This window comes from Erigeron canadensis, chromosome 7 (genome assembly GCF_010389155.1).
Source record: "Erigeron canadensis isolate Cc75 chromosome 7, C_canadensis_v1, whole genome shotgun sequence".
In the NCBI taxonomy this organism is placed as follows: Eukaryota; Viridiplantae; Streptophyta; class Magnoliopsida; order Asterales; family Asteraceae; genus Erigeron; species Erigeron canadensis.
Window position 1 is genome coordinate 28189786 of NC_057767.1, and position 16232 is coordinate 28206017.

A 16232-nucleotide genomic window follows, 5' to 3' on the forward strand; every position below is an offset into this window, starting at 1 on the left:
AAAGATTTAGATTTCTAACCCGAGTGTTGTGTATATCCGAAAATAATTCCTTTTATAGAACCGTTGTCAAAGAGAAGCGTCCCCGATCCGTTAAAAGTGTTGTAAAATCCCAAATTGTAGAATGTATCTTCCATTTTAAAACAACTGAATTTCCAAGAAGTCCAAATAATGTCTTTACTTGTAGCCCAATTGTCTCACTTCTAGTCAGCCCAAATAAAAAGTAATCTTCTTTGTTAGTAAGCCCAAAAACAAATGGCTTTTCTCCTCTCTGTTGGTTTTACGTATGGTACCAAAAAGAACCAACAAAAAGTAATTTCTTGATTAAAGCCTAAAATCAGATGGCTTTTTCCTTTTTTTTTGTCGGTTATTCACGCCTGCTCCCCACAAAAAAAGTGGTTTCCTTTTTCGTCTTCTACAGCCGCTACCCACAAAAAGTGGTTCCCCAAAATTGAATCGAGTTACTGGATGTCGATGGGGTTAACAATTCCTTCAATCGGTTGCGCTTCCTCTTCTTCTTCAAGAGTCTGATCGAAGTGTGTTTATTTCCTTCAATCGATTTTCCTCTTCTTCAAGAGTTTGATTGAAGTTTGTTGCCGCCTGCAACTTCCGTCAGTCTCCAAGTAATTCCGGTTGTGCACCACCGTATATACTCCGGCGTATTTCAATTATAATTTCAAGTAAGTTCTTATCTTCTCTACTTCCTGTAACCGTCGTTCCACCACCGTAGATTTTCCGGCAGGCGTTTTCTTTTTTTTTTATATTATTCCGGTCACAGTTTTTTATGAATCAAAGATCCTATGCTCTGACCAATTGTTGTCCCTAATCGTTTGATTCACAACAGAGAATATACTAGAAATATATAACCGTATGTGATAGATTACGAATTCTGTTACACGACACTTTGTATATATAGACATAAACCGAAGCATCATGACTATTCACGGATGGTCATGTCTATTCTAAACTATCTAACATTGTGGCTGTTCACCAACAGTCACGACCTTCTGTAAGTAACTTCCAATAACCGCTATTCGGTTATTATCTATCGTATTGACACACTAAACCCCTATATTGACATAACACATAAATATAGTATTAACCGAGTAATGAACGGGATTACGGTCCACATTTTACAATACCAGTTTCGGAGATTTTTATGCATTTGAATATGCTGTTGGTGATTTTCAACACATCTGACCCATTTACTTTCTAGTTAATTCCCTTTCTTAACCCATTTGATCTATCACAGACAAGCCGGTATCCAAATCAACCTGATTATAGGCAAACAATCGAATTTGCTCCCTTCCAATAAAATAATAACTCCAAGATCACACGTTTGGGATTCTAACTTTAGGCCTCAAGTAGTTTCAACTAAATACTTCCTAGTTCCGCACTTCTATAGTTCTTATTTACTCTTGAATCAAATCGTTATTTAACTACCATTGTTGGTTAGAGATATTGAACTTGAAACTTAAGTGTACCCATGTATGATGTTTTCTTTGGTTCCAGTGGCTAAATCTTTTACTGCTGAGAAGTACCTAAAGAAAATAGGCCTCGGAAAGGAGGACTACTACTTTTGGAAACAAATAGGCAAAGGACTTCTATGCACATACGCAGTATTTGGTGCCATGTGGCTGTTCAACGAAACATCCCCACTAGGTTGGTGGACACTAAAACCGGTCCCTAAAGAAGAGAAAGAACTGGCTCATCTCTATCAACGAATCAATTACCCTTACCCAGGTGACGAGGAGGCCATGACTGAGTTCGTTGCAAAAGGTGGGATGATTGGAACCATGGTGAGCGCCAAAGGGACCATAGAAATGGACTCGGGTCCAGGAAATTATCAAAAGCAGTTGCAGAAAGAGAAGTTTGATCAAGAAGCACTCAAGTTGTGGCTGCGGATGAAGAATGAAGTTGTTCAAGAGCTTCAGGAGAAAGGGTATGATTTGCAGTGAGCCAGTGACAATCTAGACTTGATATTAGCGATTGGAGTGTAATAATGATGGATTGGTGGTTTCTAGTGTTTATCGTTGTTGGGTGAATTTGTATCTTGATTTTATACCTATCAAGAAGATGCTTTGGTTATTATTTTACAGTGGCATAGTTTAAACAAAAGTTGGTTATGATTCTTTGTTATGTTCTTCGTACTTGTATATTTATATTCGTCTTAAATGATACTTCCAATTTTTCATGACAATATCAAATAGAGTTACGAGAGAAAAAACCCCACGTTGCGGCGGTGAGATGAGGGTGATAGGTCATAAAGTGTGATAGGTGATAGGAGGTGATATGTCAAAGAGTGTTATAGCCAAATGCTTTAGCCGTACGGGCTCCGCCCTCGAATTTTTTGAATTTAAAAATTCGTCGAAAGTATATCGAATGACATCTCTAATGAAAGAGCATGAAATTTTAAGAACACCCATATAATTTTTATATATCGATGTATGGTTTTTGAGATAAAAGATTTTAAATGAATTAGAGAAATAAAATGATCTATGGATGAGAGAGAAAAATGAGTGGTTGAGATTTTTATAGATGTATTGTACATTATGCATTAGTAGGTGTACATCGTTGAAAAGTTGAAAAAATTTGGATGGAACAAATGTATTATGATGTAGTAGAGATGAGCACGTCAAATTTTAGCCAGTAAACCCTGAAAATGAACGAGATGCTGGAAGCGACAAAGGTACTTTTATAAATACTAGAAGGGTCCCTACGCAACGCGACGATATGATGGCGGCGGCAGCGGTAGCGATGACGGGTTGTGCTAGGGTGTGGTGGTGGCGGTGACAGGTAATGGTGGCGCGCAGTGTAGCGGCGATGGGGTGGTGAATGTGGCAGTAATTGGTGGTGGTGGCAGGGTAACGAGACGACGAGTAATGTATCTTGTTGATGTAATGTGGTTCTCATAAATTGTTAAAACGTAAAATTCAATGTTCAAATCTTAAAATTCATCAAAATTAGATTTGCTTTATAATATATAGTATTTATAATTTAGATGTTTCAACGTGACAATATATATAAAATGGGAACTTACTATGGACTTCTTTTGATACTAGATATAACTTAAGAAAACACAAGAGATGTTCAAAATTTAGAAGATTTTAATCCCTACGCTTAATTCCAATGCTAATTGTGTTCTTCGGTGTCCTAAACTGTCACGACATCTTGCATATCATATCTTTACAAATTTTTAAGAAAACCTCATATTTCATTATCTACCCTACACATATTCTTAAGCCGTTTCCAATGGTTGTTTTCTTGAGCATGTTCTCCCAATTTTCTAAAAGTAAGCGTTGGTAACCATTTTTTTTTTTTTTTCACTTGAGGAAATGGGAGGAAACAAAAGCCCGCAGAGTAAATTTGGACTTTTTACATTTCTTTTTTTCCTATATAATAGTCTTTTTCAAAGCATGAAAGTTTTGTTTGTATATGGTTTAATTAATTATATATAATAAAATATTTGATAAAAATATGTTAAAAAAGATATGGTTGGTAGTAATGTATTATGGATTATAAAATGAAAAAAAAATGATATGACGTTAATGTGACAATGAGAAAGAGATGAAGAAATGTATAATTTGGATAAAGTTTTAACCTCCGTAATTTCCACATCAACATCTACCTAATAAATACATAATTCAATTAATATGAAATTATTGCCATTATTGTAGTTGATGAAAACTTAGGGGGTGTTTGGAGGGATCCATTGAGAATGAAAATGTAATAGAGAATGGAAATAGTGAGAAAGGGAATAGATTCCGTTGTTTGGTAACCACAGAGAATGAATATATATAAAAAATAAAATTTTAAATAATAATACATTTATAACATATAACATCTTAAAAAAAAAAAAGTTTTTTCCATTCTCACCCATTTTCTACAATTTATAGAGAATGGAGAGAATGGAATTGATTCCCCTTTCTCATTCCTTTTCTTTGTCGCAAACAAACAAGGGAAGTCTTTCCCATTCCCTTTCTCCTATTTCCATTCCATCATACCAAACACCCTTTAAGATGTTCAAACTTTAGCGGATCTCAATCTATAGACTAGTTTAACGTTAATCATAGCCTTTGGTGTCGTTAGTTGTCACATTATCTATCACATAATATACCTACAATTTCTTAAAAAACAACATTATGTCTTCAATCTTACAAATATCTTCACCCTCTATAATTTACAAGTAATCATCAACCTATCAAATACAGTTATTCAATTAATATATTTTATATACTTTGGACTCAACCACACCATTATTATATAAACCGAATGAGGTCTATGCGCTTGTGCAAAGACATCTAACTTAACAAGGCCTTTAAATTAATATCATCTAATAAGAATAATGAAAAATACCATTCTGTTATCTTTTTAATATAATGCTTCTCATTTTTATATTATTTTGTTTAAAAATTAATTTCATGATTTGATTTTAACAACTATAATCTAATTGTTAAAAGAATTATTAAACCAATACAAGTATAAAGAAAGATAATCTTGAAAAGCCCATCTAATCGGCCCATAAAAGACTAATATATATATACCTATAATTTCTAGGTTAGATTATACCAAGAATAAAAAAAAAAAAAAAACAATGAAATTGATTTTGAATCCCAAAGAGCACTAATCTGCCATTTCCGGGTGATTGAACGGTTGGATCTTTCTGAATTTTGGACAGACGGTTCATTGCATCTGGGCCAACGTTTTCATTGGTGGAGATTGATTTTGGAGGTCTGAAAGTTGCTATTCGTTGGCTGGATAGGTAGGAGTTTTGGGTGAGATCTCTTCCTCTGTCTTTTATTCGTGGCATGATGTTATCTGATTAATGGTTGTTAGATTATAAGTTTTGATTTTCGTTTTTGGTTTTTAGACGTTATTTGTCATTTTATTAAGATCTTTCTTTCATCCTTTTCCATTTTCACTTTTAAATTTTGGCTATTTTCTTTTGTTGGTTGATACTTTCTGGAATGCACCAATATATCAAAGGAATTGATAAAGCTACCACAATTTTGGTAGATATTTTTGATAAGATTGTCAAAGTTGGATTAAGTAATTTTCTCTTAAAACAAAGGTTAAGGGTTCTATTTTCATGTTTTGCAAAGCCGGAGGTACTTATCTAAGGTAAAACCTGGAATCACCCTTTCGACCTTAGCCCATACACCGTTGTGGTATTGGGATCGAAAATCCGTTAAAAGACGACATTTGGTGTTACTTACTTACCTACCATGTAGTAGGTTCATAAAAGAGGATTGTACTAATATGGGCTAAATGGAGATTCCACCAATTTCATGGTGCTCGGAGATTTGCTAGATGCAGTATTAATTTAGTTAGAATAAGCATGTATCTAGTAATAACTCGTCTCACTTTGGAAATAATTGGTGTCAATCTATAAGCATAATTGATCGGTCAGTTTATCTTCATTGTTTTGTTTTGACTTATCAACTGAGCATCAAAATATGGAGATACAAAATTATACAAATGTTGTGTGAAAACATTGTCACATTTAGACTATATTGCGTGTAGATGCAATATATTTCTTGTTTGTGAATATCGATTTCGATAACTAGACTCCCTGAAATGTTCATTTTTAGCAAACCCGTGTTTTGTTATTATGTTTCATCACCTGCCAATATTGTTTACTTCATCATTGCTAAATAAGGTTTGTATTATCTTTTCATACAATCAGGTGGGTATCTTTGAGCAGTGAGTTCACTTTAAGGGCTATATTGTGAGTCATTGTGTTGTGACAAGTTTCGCAATTCTTTAAGCATGAAGTCGTCAAAACAGGCTAAAACTCTGAAACATAAAAAGTCTTCTACAAGAGACTGGTTAAGTTATGTTGTTGATGACAATAAACAGTTAGTAATCCCGCTTGGACCGCGGTTTCAAGCTGATGTGCCTGAGTGGACTGGCCCGCCTCAAAGCAGATACCCTCACAAAACTCTCAACAATCAAGACTCCTTAAAATGGTCAGGCACAGTAATTTGGTCTAACAAAAATAGAAGACCAGAAGCCGAAAGCGATGTGATCGGGAGAGGGAGACCTCATCGTTGTGAGTGCTACAACCCTGGATCCATCCTTTGTGTCAAGAGCCACATCAACGAGAAAGCAGCCCGTCTTCAGAAAGAGCTGGGACCTGCCTTCCAAATTTGGAAGTTTGATGAGATGGGAGAAGTTGTTGCAAAGTTATGGAAGCAATCAGAGCAGCAGAAGTTTTCCCGGATTGTGAAAACGAATCCAAGTTCGCAAGGTAATAATTTTATACAAATCGCATTGGAAAGTTTTCCATCAAAATCATCTAATAGCATAGTAAGCTATTACTTCAACGTATACCTTCCTACACAAATAAGCATAGAAACTAGGTCAGGATGTACATTAGTTGACGGAGATAATGAAGAGAAAACCATTTCTTGTTCCAAAGGGCCACAAAAGAGGGCTCAAGTTGATGGTGCAGGGCCTTCTTCTAAAGTTAAGAAGGTCGGCTATTTAATGGGTCGAAGATAGGCTGCGTCTATCTGGGTTTTTTTTTTGTGAAATCAGAAACACATAGCTAAGAAGTTTTCAATTTTCATGTGTCATAAGTAAATCTCTCTGTTAATGTTTTTCTTCCTTCCCTGTTCCCTTCATAATCAAATAGATTTCTCCGACTTTGAATCATATAAGGGTATCCATGATCAAGGTTGGCAACTTTGGATAGATTTTTAGGTTTAATTACTGGATCACCACATACTTTTCTTTTCTGTACATGTTTGCACGTTAAACGTTATTATTGATGTATATGCTCTTCAAACTTCTAAAATTTGGTCATGGTTGCACGATAAACTTTTTTATTTATGTATATGTTCTACAAACTTATAAATTTGTACATGGTTTATACGTGATCAACCATTTCTTCTATTGGTTAACCACGTATGAAACATGTACGAATATTAAAAGTTTGCAGGGGATAGGGGATATACATAGATAAAAAAGTTTAACATACAACTATGTAATAAAGTAGAAAGTTTGTAGTGCATATACATCAACAAAAAGGTTAAACTTGCAACCATGTATTAAAGGCAAAATTTGTTGGTTTAATCTTAGGTTTTTCCTGAAGTTTATTAACAGACTATTTACAATGTTGATATCTTTTTTAGTTCATAGGTAAGGTTGGTCATAAATGGTGTATGAATGACTACTATGCCTCACAATTTGAGATGTAAGGGGGTGTTTGGTAGAAGTGAATCAAGGAGAATGAAAATGTAATAGAGAATAGAGAATGAATATAGTGGGAAAGAGAATGAGAATTTGGAAAGGGAATGGATTCCGTCGTTTGGTACTAGAAGAGAATGAATATATAAAAAATAAAAAAATATATATAACAATTAAATTTAATACATATAACATCATTAAAACAAAAATAAAAAATTTTCATTCCCATCAATTCTCTACATTTTATAGAGAGTTTGAGAGAATGGAATCGATTCCCACTTCTCAATTCTCTTTCCCTATCTCTATTGTAACCAAATATGAGAAATCTTTCTCATTTCCTTTCCATTTCATTGTACCATACACCCCCTAAGGGTTTGCCATGGTAACTACTTACTAGTTGAAACTTTTTGGTTTGAGTGCACCTTCATGAATATTGCTAGTTGAGTTCACTAACTTTTGGCTACATGAGTCAAATGAGCACAAGCTATGCTCTGGCTAGTTTTCATCCATTTATGTTATAAATCAAGCTAAATTAGGTTTTGTTACATGAGCCCATCCATAATAGAATGCTCAAACTATATCAAGAGGTAAAGGTAGAGTACATCATGCATGGTTTAAAATGACGCGCTACGAGCGAGGTGTAGCGTGTGGCAATCCCTAAGGCGCCACACCACACGTGTAACGAGCACGTTACGTCAAGCGTCGCCGTAGGAGGTGTAGTGACATGTAGCAAGCAGCGACTATAGTGACTACTACATGTTAGGTTTCTAACTTTTGTAGCCCCTTTTTTTATATGGTTTAGGCCCTTTTTTTCGCCGAATTTTTCTACCGATTATACATTTGGTGCCGTAGAATCGCAAACTATTCTCGGTTGGTGATTTGGAATAACAAACAATTGTCTTTTCTTGTAGTATGGTATGTTATATTTTGGTATCTAATTGTTACATGTAGCCAATGGGTTAGTGGCTCATGGTAAGGTCTAAGACCTTTGAAAAGCCACCCGTGTTCGAATCCTAATTCTTTCCTGACCTTTTTTCGAGTAGGAAGGGTTCTCGCTACTAAAGAAATTTCTTCGGTTGAAGTAGCTATTTCCTGATATGTCTTTCAAGCTGACGAAGGAAGGGCGCTAGGAGTCGATTATTGGGGGATTTTCGAGACTGGGTTTCATTCAAGTCATGTGTGGTTGAGCTCCGCATATTGCCCATTTGGATGTGACTGTGGTGTCTTAAATTTTAACTACTACTACTAATTCTAACTACTACTACTAATTTCATTACATATCCCTAGGGTTTGCCATTTTTTTATTTTTCGCCCCTTTCGTTTTTCCGTATCATTACATACCTCTATGGTGACTTTTTGCTTCATTACATACCCCTCCTCTTAATGGACGTTTGTTACCACCCGTCAGCCTCATCACGTGTATATAAGGGGGGGGGGAGTTTAGTCTTTTCACAATAAAACTTTTCTTCCTTGAATCAAAAGCTGTCTTTTTCATCCGCAAGATTTCCAGGCATCTTACTAACTTTGCTTTTTGAATTTGTCACATTTTCTATATGATGCCATTCATGATTTCTTCTACACAAAACTCCCACCAAATTTTAATTGACTTGTATACATATGTATCTAAATCAACCCAATTACCTTCACAAGGAAAAAAAAAAAAACCTTTATATCTAGAATTACAATTACTTTGCAAAACATAATGATATGTTCAAAACATAGAAACATTCCAATCACTTTAAAACACAAAATTTTGGAAACAACCACTTACCGGCCCCACCTTTCCCTCGTTCTTTCGTCTAGAGCCGCCACCCCACCCCCCTCTAAGAACCACCACACCACCGCCACAATTGGCAATTAGAACACCAAGGGTACCGAAATTAGAAAAGTAAAGAAATCAGAAGGAAAAGAAAATAAGATCACAAAGGGTGATATTCGGCGGTTTCAACTGCCGGATCTTGGTGGTGGTGATGGGCGGATCTTGGTGGTGGTGGCGGGGCAGATCTTGGTTGCACATCCACCTCATTAATGTTAAAAATCCCCATAGATATGATTACTTTTTTGACTACTTTCAATTGTAATACTACCACCACGGCCATCTTTTTTTGGCATAATAAATCGGGGGCACCACCGGGATGATCGGCAAAGCAGGCGGCGGGGAGTGGTGGCCGGAAAAGCTTACCTTTCAATCTGGTCCAAAGTCTTCCACTCTTACTTCCTACCTTTTGATTAATAATCCATCTTTAAGTTTTGTTATGATGATGTAGATATAGATCTGTGAATTCTATGTATGTTTGCATTGGATATACAATATATCTGGGATATAGATGTGTTTGTCAGTGTGGGTGAGAGAGAGAGATATGTCTGGGTGGAAATTAAAGTTAACTTCTCATATGTATTAAAATGATGTAATAAAGTGAAATTAGAAGGGAATGGACAGAAGTACCCCCACGTGATATGCACGTGATAAGGTTGGCGGAGGGCAACAAACGTCCGTTAAGAGGAGGGGTATGTAATGAAGCAAAAAGTCACCTTAGGGGTATGTAATGATACGGAAAAACGAGAGGGGCGAAAAATGAAAAAATGACATACCCCAGTGATATAGTGATATGTAATGAAATTAACTCAAAAATAAATTGTTACATGTAGGGTATTAAGGTATTTGTAGAGTGGTCGCCATGTATACGTGTGGCAATCACCACGCGGAAGCCTCGCTACGGTTGTAGCGACGAAGGTCCTTATCGCCTTGGGCCGCGACATGCTACATTGGAAAATACTAACACTAAGACATCAGAAGATAATAATTGCACGATCCGATCCCTTGATTCATAATTCATGTCAAATAATGAGTGTGTGAAAACTTTATCAAGTATACTTTGTTTAGACATTAAGACAATAATGCAATACCAAAGAATATGGCAATAAGTATCTAAGTTTGACATATTTGATATAGAGTAAGTATTTACCAAATGAGGTAGAAGCAGATGAAACAACAAACTTCCTTTTAAATTTTTTTTTTACTAACATAAACATATGCATTCTTATGATATATACGTATATGTATACGAAAAGTCCCTACATTCATAGACCCTTGAAGCGCCAATCAGCCATACATACCAACAATCACTACAGCTGCGGTTTGATGTAGACTTCAAAACCACGCTAGAAAGTTGACTCCTTCCCTTTTTTGTGGATAGCTCATACGTCAAAAATGGAGTTATTGTTTGAAAATTATGACCGTTTTAACTTAATTGCAATACTTACAAATAGCTCCAATGACCCTTTTGCGACTCAGACTCCACTTAGACACATCCATTTTGGGCAAATCTTATGTCTTTTAAAAGGTCTAATCACATACTTCCGATACATATTTTCAAATTTTACCAAAACAAAAGACACACAAAGTTACCGCCTTTCAAAAACTTGCCCAGAGTCAATTCTGCCTCAGTCCTGTCCTGAGCGGCCGTTACTCATTAAAGTAGTCCTGCGTGGCTGTTTTACGACCCGAATTGAACTACTTTTACAAACATGAACATATCCTATACCGTTATGAAGCCTTAAGAGTCTACTTTCTACCCCAATAATCCACTACTACGACTGAACCATTGGAGAGTTACACGCCTTCAAAGTAGGTCTGAAAAAGTCATTTCTTACGTTTTTCCCGAAACAGATAATTACCCCCAAATTGACCAAAAATCCACTTTAAATCATCAAAACTTCCATTAAAGAAAATATCAAATAAAATACTATATGTGACGTGATTGAGCCTTTTATTCCAAATTTCGGGCTCGATGGGCCAAACGGGTCACCTCTCCGTCACAAGTGACTAAGTGGCAACTTAGGTAAAAATATGACTAAGTCGCAAGACTTTATACTTTTTACACTTTCATTATCTTCCAATCTTTCAAACATGGAACAAGAGAACCTATAAGCACAAGACTTTATTCCATACATATATAAATATACAATACATATAAACTTGCCATCACCCATTTTATGCAAAGTGCAAATCTTTACCCATTTAGAAACGAAACCGACAAGGACATATTGAACATTAACCAAAAAAAGACTTGTTAGTTTACAATAAGTTAACATCAACTCTGCAATTTAAAATACTTGCAAAACTATTCACAGGCGTGACCCACTCTAGTCCTTCATAGTAGTACCCTTGCCTCCCTATGCTCCTCATGATATTATGACGAATTTGTACCTATTATACCGTTTATTGATACCAAAATAGTGATTTTGATTTTCTTTACATAATTTCTCAATATAAATACAACTTGTAGCAAATAATAATATATACATAAACTTGAATTAGGAGGAATGGTTAAGGATTTCCTTCCTTTTGGAGAGGTCCCTAATTCTACTCTTACCCCACTCTTTTTTGGATTATTTTCTTTTTAAAGAATTTACATTTTACCTCCTCCATAATTTACATACATACCCTTGAAGTTTTTGTAGATAAGTTTTTGAGTTATTAATTAAATAATTTTCTTAAAACTTTTGTTGTAACTAGGGGGTCTAAACGAGCCAAGCCCGAACTTGACAGTGCTCGAGATTGCTTAAGGAGCTCGGGCTCGAGTTGGTTCGAGCCTTAGTATTTAAACTCAATCTCGTCTCATGATTTATTAGGAAAGCTCGAGCTCGACTCGAGATCGACTTGTTTGTCAAACAAAAACTAAACAAGTTCGAGCTTGACTCGAGCTCGGTAAGTGATCAAAACTAAGCTTAGTTATCAGAGGCTCGTGAAAAATACTCGTTTAGGTTCTCGATTAGTATATATGAAAGCTCGATTAATGTAATAAATATGTATATATATATATATATGAAAACTCGTTTAGGCTCGCGAGCTGAATCGAGTTATGGATTCGAAATTCGAGCTCATGCTCGATTAGTAAACGAGTCAATAGTTAAGCTCGAATTCGACTCGAACTTGTTTAAGCTCAACTCGAAAAGAGCTTTTTACGAATCGATTTTGAATATTTCACGAGTAGGCTTGACTCGTTTACACCCTTAGTTGTAACTTTTGTTTAGATTTTTGTTTTTTGTACTCCTTTCGCCCCATTAGAAGTATCCATATTTCCTTTTTTATTTGTCTCATTTCAAGTGTCCACTTTTAAAATTTACCAACAAATTTCCAAGTTTACGCTTAAACACAACTAGCATAAATAAACATATTAGTGGACCACATAATGAAAGAAACAAGACAAATAAAAAAAACTCCGCCATTCATTCTTGAATTAGTATGTACATATATTTTATAATTTGAGGAGTTACTGAGCATATTGGTGGACCACATAAGGAAAGAAACAAGACAAAAAAAACTCCACCATTCATTCTTGAATATTTAGACATAAAGAGAGTAAGACAAAATATTTTCCTTCTTTTATTCTTTTTACATACTCTACTAATCATACGATATCTCCATTGCTGCATCTTTTTTTTCTTCATTTCTTTACTGAGCTAAACATGAAACTACTTCATCGATCAAATTACTATCACACTCGATTTGCAACGGTAACCCTCCTTGACGTTCCAATCTACCTTTACCGATACGTGGTGTTTGATAATGGTTGCTACCATGCACCTTCATGATTTCTTTCATAGATGTTTGTAGAGTCAAAAAACATTGTTAAGATCATGTGATGACATACTTTCAAATGAAGTTTGGACTGCATGAACCAACTCATCGATTGAACCCAAAACCTCTTGTTCTTGTAGTGACTCCATCGCTCGAAAAAACCCGAGACCTAACACATTTAAATCTGGGCTATTTGGAGATTAAAAACGAAGTCGAATATCAAACCCATCTCGAGATGCTTCTCGAACAAACTCTTCATCGTCAATACTTATATGTGGGTTCGCATTGTCTTGTTGAATAAAAATTGGACTCGTATGACCTTATGGCCATTTATCCCTAATAGCCGGTAGTACTTTATCAATTAACCATGACCTTGTTACTTCTTTAGTCACCGACAAGATAGGCTTGGTCTCCATAGTTCCCACAACACGATTCTTACTCGAACGTTTTGCGGGTTCAAGTTTTATGAAAGGAAAGATTCCTATCTTCCCCGAAAAAAGTTCATTACCCGACGCATCAAATCTTGGTCGTGCAACGGCCGCTAGAAACATAACCTTTGTTATAAAAAAATTTTGATTTACATGTTCTTAATGGCTGGTCTTCCCCCGATACAACATAGTAACGTTTTGACGGTTTTGACATGTAAAACCATTTTTCATCGATGTGAATAACGTTAAACATATCATAAAATGAAGGAGTAGATAAAGATGGAGCAATCGTAGATTAACAAAATTATAACCTTGCTTTTTTATCCCCATCCGTCAAATTCGGATTAATAGCATTTGTGTGTGGTCGAAGTTCACCTTCTTTTATCCTTCTATGCACCGTTTGATGAGTATGGTGAAGATCTAACCAAAACAAACCTTAGATTATATATATAAGGTAAACAAAAATGACAGTGAAGAAGAGAGTTCTTGGATGTAGGTTTAATTTCAATATATATTTAATATATATATTATGTCGCGCCTTAAGAAAGAAAGGGTGAAACTGTCGAGAAAAAGAGAGCAAAACAGAGGACGAGCGAGGTTAAGCCAGGAAAGAAATAGGAGAAGGAGAGGGTCGGTTAAGGAAGGAAGAAGAGTAAAGAAAGGAAGAGAGAGGGGGGGAGAGGAAAAGGCCGAAGAGAGAGAGGGACACAACCGGGACCTCCTCTTTGGAATTCAAGAGAGAGAAGGGCGAAGACTAAAGGTGGGAAGGGAGTCATAGCCTAGCCTTCACAAGTGGGCCCCACACCTGTCGAGACTTAGGAGAAGGACCAGAGGCAGCGAAGGAAGTTTGGATAAAGCTATATTCCACAATTTAACTAATATATATATATATATAGGGTGAGGATCCTAGAAGAAGGGGTGTTAAGGAGAGAAGGGAGAGAAGGTCCTATTGACCAATTAGAACGCGTCATGTGTCTAAATAAAAAAAAAAGTGCGGTGGCAATTTCGTAAATAATTTAAAGTTTTGTGATGCTTGGTCAGCTTCAACTCTCAGTGGGTTGGGTCAGCCTGAGTTGGATCAGCTTAGTTTGGGTTAGACACAAATTGTACAAGAGAACGACCACTAAACGTGTCGTTTTTATTCATTAATACCAACGTTTCAAGACATAACCTTACAATAAAGTAGCTAGGGAATACATAAGAGTTCTTATTTATTATCTAGTACATGACTCTTGAATACTTGAGATTCCTACTCCACTCCATGAAATTCCATAACACTAGTTACCTGAGAAATACATGCTAAAACGTCAACATAAAGTTGGTGAGTCATAGGTTTATCATATCAACATAGCTTATGGATCACAAGGTTTTTATATACATAATATATATAATACTATAGCACTGAGCTCCCAATACCAAAGCTTAACGATGTTACATTTACCCCATGCGTAGTACTTTCATCCTCAAGTACTATGAATCAAATATCATGCACCCGTTTGATCATGCCGATCAAGTTAGCGCTACTAACTCGGGTGGAGGTGTCAAACCCAATAGATCTATTCACAAATATTCGCGCTGAAGTCCATAATTGACGGTATTGAAATAAGGGATTTAATAGGATGAGAAACAACTCAGGCAATATATAGTAATAAAGTACTTGTGTCCAATCTTAAAATAAATAAAAGTGCATGTATTCTCACCCAAAAAAAATGAAATATTTAAAAGGGACTATGAACTCACCTTAGCTTGATATAGAGAAAATGGTGATTCGAAGTTGAGTATTCCAGAATTATGTGTGTCCTAAATAAATCATGTGATTTTATAAGTCAAAAGGTCACTTAAATTCTATCCATTTTACATTACTGTCCATATTACCAACGCCAAGTTTATTTATTTGTAAAGCTCAAAATCTAAATTATAGTATGAATCAAGAAACCCATAATACTAGTATAGTTATAAGGTTTTCATTATTTTAGTTATTCTTCATATGTAGGCCTATATGCCAATAATCACTATATATTCATAATTAGAATCTCCTGATGAACTCATATTAGTAGTGTCTATACAAATAAACCCTATGTGAATAATCCATCAGCAAGTTTGATAAGAGCACTATATTATCTTATTACATAGTAATAACAGTGGGATCGGTTTCAATTTGTTAGTGTCTCTAAAACTCAAAGTTTGAATTTAAACATAAGTCGAGATATCCATAATTATTGAATAGGCATGAGATCGTCGTTATATAATTTCGTTCGTATTGATATATTAACCTTTCATGTCTCTAAACTTGGACCTCCTAAGACGTTTACACTATATACATGTTCACTAGTAGGTCATGTAAGCAGAAGTCTCATCTATGGTTTCTTAAGTCAATCAATTTATTTAACATGTGTAACATTATTTGGCTAGGTATATATAACTAATATGTGGGCTTAAGCATGTAGTCTTTTAGGTCGTCCCCTGTCCATGTTCATTACTTAAGGTCATTTGAATTATGCTTATAAGATTAGAACTCTAATTAGCATTTCATGTTTAGAATCCATTTCTCCTGAAGTTTACTCATAGCATTGACAAAGCGATATCGTGACAAGAGTTTTTTGAATCGTTACATCGGAGAGCAGGGCCAAAAGACTTACAGCAACAGGAATCGAGAAGCGTAGGGATAATTCTAAGATGAAACGAGCTCCTGAGTTACGGTGACTGAAAACGCATGATACTGAACAAAGAAAACGAGTTCGATTTTAATGACACATTTAGAAACAAAACAAAACTCGAATGATATAGCGAATACATAGGTACTTACGAGAGCTAACAGAAACGTTTGGTGACTCAAGACTAGAACCCAAAACAGTAACGAAGCTCAACAAATGACAACCGCGGCTAACTGAAAGTCATGGTCATAGTGTTTATGATGTTATGGTGAGATGGGCTATATTTTTCTGGTTTGAGAACAGGGGTAAAACAGGGAGGGTAAGGTGGAGTTTAAGTGTTATAAATGATTGTTTAGCAATGGTGTTTTTGGTGCATTT

General features: G+C 35.6%; 2 protein-coding genes across 3 annotated transcripts; both read left to right on the plus strand.

Moving 5' to 3' along the window:
- The first annotated feature begins 355 nt into the window (after nucleotides 1-355).
- LOC122607464 lies at nucleotides 356-2123 on the plus strand. The gene is made up of 2 exons (XM_043780441.1): nucleotides 356-677; nucleotides 1510-2123. Coding segments are annotated over exons 1-2 (447 nt in total). The 5' UTR covers nucleotides 356-676; the 3' UTR covers nucleotides 1956-2123.
- Nucleotides 2124-4572: 2449 nt separating this feature from the next.
- On the plus strand, nucleotides 4573-15958 carry LOC122608207 (AT-rich interactive domain-containing protein 1-like). Of its 2 annotated transcripts, XM_043781295.1 has the most exons (3): nucleotides 4573-4759; nucleotides 5684-6247; nucleotides 15740-15958. In XM_043781295.1, the coding sequence occupies exons 2-3, from the start codon at nucleotides 5767-5769 to the stop codon at nucleotides 15766-15768; spliced, it is 510 nt and encodes a 169-aa protein (XP_043637230.1). In that variant the 5' UTR covers nucleotides 4573-4759; nucleotides 5684-5766; the 3' UTR covers nucleotides 15769-15958. The 2 variants fall into 2 exon arrangements, with proteins under 2 accessions (XP_043637230.1, XP_043637229.1); XM_043781294.1 differs by lacking the exon at nucleotides 15740-15958 and having other exon boundaries at nucleotides 5684-6607.
- The last annotated feature ends 274 nt before the right edge of the window (nucleotides 15959-16232 follow it).

Coding starts and splice junctions, on each gene's coding strand:
- LOC122608207 (XM_043781294.1), top strand. CDS start 5,767: ATGAAGTCGTCAAAACAGGCTAAAACTCTGAAACATAAAAAGTCTTCT.